A 9,438-nucleotide genomic window follows, 5' to 3' on the forward strand; every position below is an offset into this window, starting at 1 on the left:
CCCATCCCCCCATCCACCAATCCACCCATCCACCCCCCCACCTGTCAATCATCTGCAGGGCCCCTCCTCCCACTGCACCTGACTATGCACATCTCTTCACCTGACTCTGTCTGTGCCCGTCTCCTGTCTATCTGTCCCCCCTCTGCTTTCTATCTGATCTCTCTGTATCTACATCATGATCATGTGGAATGTAAGTGACAGAATTTGTGCCCAGGCTCCCCTCCGTGTGTCTGTCTGCCTGTGGCTCCTGTGCTGTCTGTCACCATCATTACCTGCCTGTCCCCTCTGCACTTCTGTCTCTCTCTGTCACCCTCATCATCTCTCTTTCCATTTGGTTGTCTCTCTGTCACATTGTCTGACATTGGTGACCTGTCACCTACCTACCTGCCCGCTATCGTTCTGATCCCCCAGAATCCTCCCAAGCCCCCTCCTCATGCCCACCCACCAAGTCATCTAGAACCGACTCCCTGAGCGACCCTAGCCCACGCTGCCCCCGCCCAGCACGACTCAGGACTCCCTGCTGCCCGAGGGTCAGCTCCCCCAGGTGTGCAGCCCGCTGTCCCTCCTGACCAATGCACACAGGGCCGCGTGGCTGGAGAGGCTCCAGCTCCCGGGGTTTTCAACCCACTGAGGTCCCCAGGTCCCGAGTCCTGTTTCTGTTTGGGGGGACCCCCCCACCCCTTGAGGACGGACTTTCTTTTTTGAACTGTGGTACCACGGATGGAACCGAGGGGTTCCTAGCACCGAGCCCCTGTTATTTCATTTCTCTGAAATGGATTTGAGCAGGTGAAGTGTGCGTGTCAGTCTGTGCAGCTGCTGTAACAGGTTGGCTCAGCCGAGGGTCCCGGGAGCAAGAGAAATGGATCCACCTCACCCTGCAGGGCAGAGGCTGGACCCGGGTCCCAGGCTGAGCTCCCTCCAGGACTCCAGGGAGGCTCCTCCTGCCTCTCCAGCTCCTGGACTCCAGGTGGCCCTGGGCTGGTGGCCCTCACTGCAGTCTCTGCCTCCATCTCCACGGGGCTCCTCCTCTGGGTCTGCGTCCCCTCCTCTGTCTCTTGGGAGGACACGGCCATGGCATGAGGGCCCCCTGACCCAGGAGGAGCCCATCTCAGGACCCTCCACTAATGACCTCTGCAGAGACCCTGTTCCCACACCAGGTCCCACTCACAGGTCCTGGGGTCAAGATGTGGACAGGACTCGCCACTTACCATGGTGTCCAGATGCACTTTTTCTGTGCAGAGTTGCTGAGTCTGTGCCTCTGGAGCCTCTCATGACCGAGATCTAGCCGTACATTTCTTGTTAAGCACCTTTACATGTTTATATTTGCATCTTGCTGCTTTACTGCACAACAGCCAACTTTGTTTGATGTGTCTGTCAGCTTTCCGTTACTATAACAAATATCTATAATAATTATAAAGAAAAAAAGGTTTCTTTTTTTTTTTTGCTCATGGATTCAGAGGGTCCCACCCATGATGGTGCCTGGCCACAGACGCTATCTAACTGAATGTGCATAAGTCGGTACCAATAAAACTTTATTAACAAAACCAGATTCGGGGGCCGGGACATATCACCTTGCAAACCAGATCTCTGCTGCCCACGAGCACCATCTAGAAAGCGCTGTTGGTTTACATGACCTTCCCTGGGAGGTGGTGCCCTCTGCCGGGGACCTTCCCAGACAGATGGGCACCCCGCATTCTGTCCGAGAAAAACCATCTGGACCGCATCATCTCTTCCACACCATGATTTCCGTGTGCAAAAAGTAAGATAAAATAACTAAAATAGACGTTTCTTTTTCCAACAGGTTCCCCCCGTTTTTTGACGACAACCCATTTGGCATCTATCAGAAAATTCTCGCAGGGAGGATAGATTTCCCAAGGTATTTGGATTTCAGCACAAAGTAAGTACCCGGCGCCCCGCTCGGTGGTTTCTTCTTATTTTTATTTATTTTTAAAGTTTTTGCTGGCAGGGATTGACCTCAGGGGAAGCCCTAAGCAACTCAGGGAGACCCTGTCTCTCAATAAAATGCAGAATAGGGCTGGGGACTGGGCTCAGGGATCGAGGGACCCTAGGTCCAAGCCCCAGCACCAAAAAAATAACTTAAGAATAAGGATCTAGAGGCCAATGGCCACAGAGTTTTCAAGGTTTTAAATACTTTTCCAGGTTGTCAATCAAGTCTTGAGACCATCTGAGACCTACAGTACACAAGTGCTCTATGAGGTCATCCTGTGGTCTCAGGTTCTGAAACCAGAGAGGCCTTCTGTCGTCACTGAGGGTGCACAACATTACTAATTCCCAGCGTCTCCAATCTTCCGCCACTGTCATTTCCCAGCAGTAGGGACAGGTGCGATTTGCAGCCTAGACCCGGAAGCCTTCTGGGCTTCGGAGATCAGAGATTTCTCTTCTGACCTACTCCCAGTGCCCTAGCTAATGTTAGGAGATTGCACAGTCTCCACCCTGTGCAACAGTCCCAGGGGAAGTTTTGTGACATCTGAAATACGTGGATATCATTAGGCACATGAAGAATTTACGACGGTGACAAATTGTGCCAGAGAATGGGGTCCCCATGATCATGCGCTTGAGGTAGCTGCTCTCACTGCTGCCCTAAGATGGTGTGTGTTGACTGATTCTGTTTTTCTGTTCCCCAAACAGAGACCTCATTAAGAAATTGCTGGTGGTGGACAGGACCAAGCGCCTGGGCAACATGAAGGTCTGTACCTCCCTCACGAATGGGCACCAACCAAGGCCCAGGACACGCCATCGCGACTCTCCTGTCATTATTCATCTTTTTGACATCCTGGTCCGATTGATGGGAAGAGAATCCAAAACCCATTGAATGTACCCATTGATCCAGTTCCGTGTGCCCATTTTTTTCCCCTTAGAATCAGGGGAACCACTGACCCCAACCCCAGCAGTTTAATTTATTGATTATTATTTGCAGCAGCGCCACATCACCCTGCTGCGTGATCTCTGGTCATTCTTGGCCTTAAGCAATCGCACACCTGATTTTTTTTTTTTTAACTTTTGTTGGTAGCATCTCCCTGTTCTGGCCCTTTGAATGTGTGGACGTGTAGAAAGAAAGCATCACCTTTTGGGTCTTATTCTATTTTATTGCAGTGTTCTCCGGATTTTGCCTCATCCTTACTTTTCCCAGTATGTCTTCCTTATTCGTGGCTGAGTAGTATTCCACGGTCTCGATGGACGGCACTGTGTCTGTCCATGGAGGTTTCTGCCGTGACCACCTCTTAGCAACTATGAGCAGGGCCGTGATAGACGTGGATATTTGTGTGAATTAATTGCGTTACATTAAAACTCACATGCTGGTTTTATTTTTAATTTTTTAAATTTTTTTGAGAAAGAGACCTCTTTGTTCACTACACCTTGAGGTCCCCAACAATTCTTTTATATTTTTTTTGTTTGGTACCAGGGATTGAACTCAGGGTCACCCGACCCCTGAGCCCCATCCTCAGCCCTATTTAGTATTTTATTTAGAGACAGGGTCTCCCTGAGCGGCTCAGGGCCTTGCTGTGTCTTTTACTCTCTGGATAATGAGGTGTGTGTGTTTGCACACTTGACACACTGACGGTGCCCCTTCCTCCTGCAGAACGGCGCCAATGACGTCAAGCAGCACCGGTGGTTCCGCGCTGTGGACTGGGATGCTGTCCCCCAGAGGAAGCTGAAGGTGACACTCTTTTGAACATTTCTTATAGAATGCAGTGATCCCAACCTCTGTAAAGCCACTCTATTGGTTTCTGGTTGACTATTCCAGATCCCTCACATGAGAGAGAACACGGGGCGCTTGTCTTTCCATGCCTGGCTCATGTCCCTTAATAGAATGTCCTCTGGTTCCATGCATTTTCCTGCAAGCGACATCATTCCATTCTTCTTTCTGGCTGCATAATATTCCATTGGGCATATGTATCGCATTCTCTTTATCCATTCATCCATGGCTGGACACCTAGGTTGGTTAACAGCTGTAGCCACGTCTTCAAGGGGTATCTTAGAGCCAGTGACCTTCCCAGGATGGGGTGAAGCTCCCAGTGTTTCAGTACCACTTTTTTTTTTTGTGGGTACCAGGAATTGAACTCAGGGGCCCTTGACCACTGAGCCCCATCCCCAGCCCTGTTTTGTATTTTATCTAGAGACAGGGTCTCACTGAGTTGCTTAGGGCCTCGCTTCAGTTCCCAGCTGTCCCTGTCCATGAACATTGGAAACCTGTCCATCTTCTTCACGTCCGTCCCCACTTCTATGTAAAATAGCAGAAGGGGAAAAGGGAAACAATAGCCTCAGTGTCCCCGTGTCCCCGTACCTAACTGTGGCTGACCTCCCGCAGCCCCCCATCGTACCCAAGTTATGCAGCGATGGCGACACCTCCAACTTTGAGACGTACTCTGAGAACGACTGTGAGACAACTTCGCCGGTGTCAGAAAAAGACTTGGAAATCTTCAAGAATTTCTGAGGATTCGAACTCACGTTTTCGGAAGGTAGGTCTTTAATGGGGTGGCTTACCTCCTTCATCCGTCCGGACTCAAGCAAAGAAGCCAAACCAAGTCTCCCTCATGTGACACACCACCCTCTGAGATTTCAGGGGCCACCCGTCTGAAAAGGTAAAAAGGAAGATTCTAGAAAATGACAATTTATAAATTATCATTTTTTTTTCTAATTGCACACTGTTTGGCTCATGTGACAAAAATCTCAGGGCCGACTTCCTGGAATGTGAAAAATGTCTTTGCCCCATGTATCCACCCTTTATATGCTACCTACCCGTTAGTCACTTAGCAGCCATGTTGGTTATCAGATGGACAGAAATGAACATTTGCATCTTTCCCCAACTTCTTCTTACAGGGTAGGCATCTTATCAGCCTAAGAAGTCGGGAGCGTACGGTCCAGTAGGGTATTTTAAGAAAAAGGGACCACAGGAATGAAACTTTCATTAGGGTCTATTATCGTAAATGTTATATTTGGAATATGTTCGTTTGGTGGTTGTATTTTATTAGTTATGGTCAGTCTCTTACTGTGCCTGATTTATAAATCAAACTTTCTCATAGGTATGTATATATGGGAAAAAACATAGTGCACGTAGGGTTTGATGCTCTTTGTGACTTTAGGGAACCAAGGATGTCTTGGAATGTGTCTCCGGTGGCTAATTGGGGATCATCAAAATGATAACCAAGGCACAGTGTTTGGCTCAGGACTGTGTGACCCCTAGGATCATAGGATTCAGTCAGTATTTTTTGCTGCTGTGACCAAAACCCTTGAAAAGAACAATTAGAGGAGGAGGAGTTTATTTGGGCTCATGGTGTCCAAGGTTCAGTCCCTGGTGGCCGACTCCATGGCTCTGGCCCAAGGGGAGCAGAACAAAATGGCGGCAGGGCCTGGAGGAGGAGAGCAGCTCAGAACAGGGCACCAGGGAGCAGAGAGAGCTCTGCTCACCAGGGACAGGACAGAGACCCCAAAGGCACAGCCCAGGGACCCCCTCCTCCAGCCACACCCCACCTGCTGCAGTCACCACCCAGTGAGTCCATCCAAGTGGATTAATCCACTATTAGGTTACACCTCTTATAACCCAATTATTTTACCTCTGAATATTGTCTCCCACATAAGATATTGGGGGACACTTTGTGTCCAAACCCATTACAGCTTCTTTGAGTCCCTGTCCTCTGTGTCTGTGAGTGAATGTTAAAATACCAGGGACTACCCCATATGGAATTGCTGAGTTTTTTCAAATTTCAAAATTTCTGAGATCTCAAAATTTCAAATCATTTCAAAATGATCTCAAGTCTATTTCATTGAGCTTCTACAGGTCTTTTTTGTTTTTCTTTTTAAATATCAGTCATTGCTTATGCATACGGGATTATGTTCCATGACTGGCCTATGGTGCTCAACATCAGAAAGTACCGAATCCTATGTAAAGTAGAACAATTACAGCATTATACTGTAGTAATATTCCCTGTGTCAGTATCAAATTTGGGACCCGTATTAACTAAAACGAGGGTCACTAGCGCTGTCGTACCACCGCGACGTCCAGTCTGGTCATGAGGAAAGTTACGAGGTGACTAAAGGGAGGGTAGCATATACAGTGTGGAAACACTGGGCAGAGGTGCTGTTCCAAGGTGGAACACAAGAGGGCGCTGCCCAGTTTGGCACATGATGTTTTTAACGTTGTTTTTTTTGTGTGTGTGTGGAATTTTCCACTGCTACGTTTGCACCCCTGGGATGACAGTACCCCAGATGGAGGACTCGGGGTCCTGCCTTGTTACTTATGAAAGGGAGACGTTTCTATGACTCTCAAGACGATAACCAGGAGTCGTGTCCAGCTGTGCGCAAACCCTAACTCAATCCCTTGTCCCTCTCCTTCCAGGAACACGTCAGCCTGCCCAGGACCAAGAACTTCACCTCCGTCGGCCCAAAGAAATGCTCTCTCTTGGTGCGAGGAGGACTTTGCGCACTTATGGATGCCCAACTGTATATAGAGGTCGGGGGACAGTTGAGATTTCACGGACGGGGCAATTATGGAAGCGACTGGAACCTTCTCCTGCGCCGTAGGAAACGGGTTGTGGGGGGTTTTTAATCGTAACCTGTTAGCAGCTGTGCTTCTACTGTGCGTTGGTTGGTTTTCTTGGACTCGAACCTGCAACCAGACCCGCTGGCTCGTAACCACAGGTTGTGCGTGTGTGCGTGCGTGCGTGAGTGTGTGCGTGCGTGTAAGGGCTTCTCCTTGGCCAAACCTATTCTTTTCAGTTTTTAAAAATCCTTTGAAAAAGAAATGGGTCGCCTCAGAGACAAAGCTCAAATCTATGATGGGTGCATTTAAAAAAAAATAATTCCCCTAACACCGTCTATGCATTTTATAGATATTTATGGAGTTTTTCTTCCATATCAATGGGACTTTCTCTCTGGACGCTTTACACTTTGGAAATGGAAAACGGAGAGGGTGCGGATTGGAGCAGCCGGAGACGTGCTAAAAATTTGGAATACAATCTCGACTCTTTTTTTTTTTCTTCTTTTTAATGCCTTTGGGGGATTGAACCCGTTGTGCCTGAGCTCCACGCTCGGCCCCCATCTCTGAACAGTTCATCAGAGAAGGTTCTGGACTTAGAAGATAATGTCTCCTCCTGGCCTTTGCCTCCCAAACTCAATCTATTGATTCATTTAATAATTAATCTGTTAGAAATAAATCAGCCAGCTGTCTGTATACCTGGAGTGTCCCCTGTGAGCAGAGTAACAAATGGTACCTGGACACATGAGTCCTGGGGACTCCCTTATTTTTTTATGCCAGGGATTGAACTCAGGGGTGCTTAACCACAGAGCCCCGTCCCCAGCCCTTTTTTATATTTTATTTAGAGACAGGGCCTCCCTGAGTTTTTTAGGGCCTCCTTTTGGCTGAGGCTGGCTTTGAACTCATGATCCTCCTGCCTCAGCCTCCTGAGCCCCTGGGATAACAGGTGGGTGCCTCCGCACCTGGCTAGGTTTTTATTTTATTTTTTTTTATCCACCCATTTAATACTGGAAAAAAAAAAAAATCCAATGTGCAGAATCACGGGTGACGGGATTCTTCCATGAGATTGCGGTCAGCCCCCCGACGATGCAGAGCAAGTTAGACGCTAAGAGGAAATCCAGCAGCAGGGGACACTGTTATCGCCAACGTTGACAGAAACCTCAGGGGCACGTGCCTTCTCTAAGGACTGGGCCACGGTCACTGGATGTGGCCTCAGGTAGAGACCGAAGTCGTTGACCCCAATCACGCACTTGGAACCACTGTTTCATCTCATCCCCAAAGAGTTGACTCTGTGGGGACCTTTGCAAAATTTACCGATAGGCGTCCAACCTCATCCGGGTGCCAAGAGTCAAAATAAAATACGTGCAACTTTGTATCTGCAAAAGGCCCAGGGGAGATGTTGCTTTTTTTTTTTTTTCCTTTTATGATTTATGAATTGGCAGCATTTTGTTCAACAGGAAGACCTTCAAAGATAGAGATTTGCAAGGGAAAAAAAAAAATAGAGATATATACTACCCGGGGGGAGCCCTGTTTCCCCAGGGAGAAGTCTCACCTCTTGCCTTCTTGCGTGTGCATGGAGAAATTCAGGAAGGAAATAAAAGGATCACAGGGAATTTAACACCCAAATGCCACAGAATCTTGCATCCGTGTCCTGCAAGCAGATGCACAATCACTGGATCATAAATCAATTTTTTGTTGTTGTTGTTTCATTCTGTGCACCTTAAAAGATCAGGTGATTCCAACTCACTGTTTCAGAACGCCCCCCTGGGGACAGTGACATTTTCGCACACCTTTGCCACACGCCGTCAGCTACGTTGCCTGCAACTTTTGGGACCATTTCAACTGTGAAACTGGCTCAGGACTGTTCATAGTGGACCCCAAGCCTTCACGGCCAAGGCGCCGGGGGGGGGGGGCACCCCAGGACTTGCAGATGGGTTCCCCCCCCCACCCCCGTCTGTCAAAGTCACTGGGTTGACAAAGTGCTTTTCCGAGCGTGACATTTTTTTTCCTGTCGAATTTGCTTTTGCAAAAACCACTGGGTCTTATGTCCCCCGGGATCCTCTTCCCTGAGAACAGGAGGACGCCCTGTGTTTTGTTTTGTTTTTTTATAAGTTTTCATGTTGTAAACTCTGTTCACCGTGCAGTTCGTCCCTTTTGTGGAGGGGTCTGTTATTTAAGTAAAAAAAAAAAAATCACTCTACGACGTGGGTGGGATGGGAAGCCCTCCCTCAGGCCGATCTTGTCATTGGATATTAATTTTATTTTATTTTTTGCAATCCTGCACAACTTACAGCTTGAGTCTTTGTGTGTGTGTGTGTGCGCGCGCGCGCTGTGTCTTGTGCTCTGGGCACACGTAGGTCCTCGGTGCACCCTTTGCAGATCTGGCGTGTGCACCCTGCAGGGCGCTGGGTCCCAGATCCTCACGAGGAATTCCAGAAGCCTGTTTCTCATCCCGCCGATGCATTGCACAAAGGAAATCACTGTGATTTGTGTGTGTGTGTGTATATATATATATATAGGCCCTAGGAAAATTTTACGGCTAATTTATGGAATAATACTATGGATTCCAGGTTTTGTTTAATAATAATAATAAAATAAAAACTTTGTATCTTTTAAGAAATCAGAATCGGCTCCTCTTCTTCTGTCTGAGAACCCATGTTCTTTCGGTGCTAGGGTCGAATGAGGGGTCAGAAGTCAGTAACTGGTTTCATCTTGGCAAGACACAGTGGCTCTTTCCGGTAGGATGCACAAAGGAACCGTAGGTGGTTTGTAAAGGATGGTCACAGCTAAGTTTTATTGACAGCTACAGTTGAAAAACAGCCCAAAGAAGACAGCAACCCATTTGTGTCTGGCTAAACAGATAAATATAGGGCGGTGTATCCATGCGGTGGAATATTATGCAGCCTTCAAAAGGAAGAGAATTTGGAAACTGGGTTCAGGAT

The 9,438-nt window shown here is 48.1% G+C and overlaps 1 protein-coding gene across 1 annotated transcript in view; it reads left to right on the plus strand.

Annotated features, from left to right (window-relative positions):
* The window catches only part of Prkx (protein kinase X-linked), a gene marked incomplete at its 5' end in the record, with an annotated part of 24,574 nt that extends 15,456 nt beyond the window's left edge, over positions 1–9,118 (plus strand). Inside the window, 5 exons of the mRNA XM_015505241.2 lie at positions 1,802–1,897; positions 2,650–2,707; positions 3,602–3,679; positions 4,331–4,481; positions 6,359–9,118. Of these exons, the coding sequence (XP_015360727.2) occupies positions 1,802–1,897; positions 2,650–2,707; positions 3,602–3,679; positions 4,331–4,456 (358 nt within the window). The remainder of the gene's footprint in view (positions 1–1,801; positions 1,898–2,649; positions 2,708–3,601; positions 3,680–4,330; positions 4,482–6,358) is intronic.
* Between the last annotated feature and the right edge of the window lie 320 nt (positions 9,119–9,438).

The sequence above is a fragment of the Marmota marmota genome, unplaced genomic scaffold, assembly GCF_001458135.2.
Source record: "Marmota marmota marmota unplaced genomic scaffold, marMar, whole genome shotgun sequence".
NCBI lineage: Eukaryota > Metazoa > Chordata > Mammalia > Rodentia > Sciuridae > Marmota > Marmota marmota.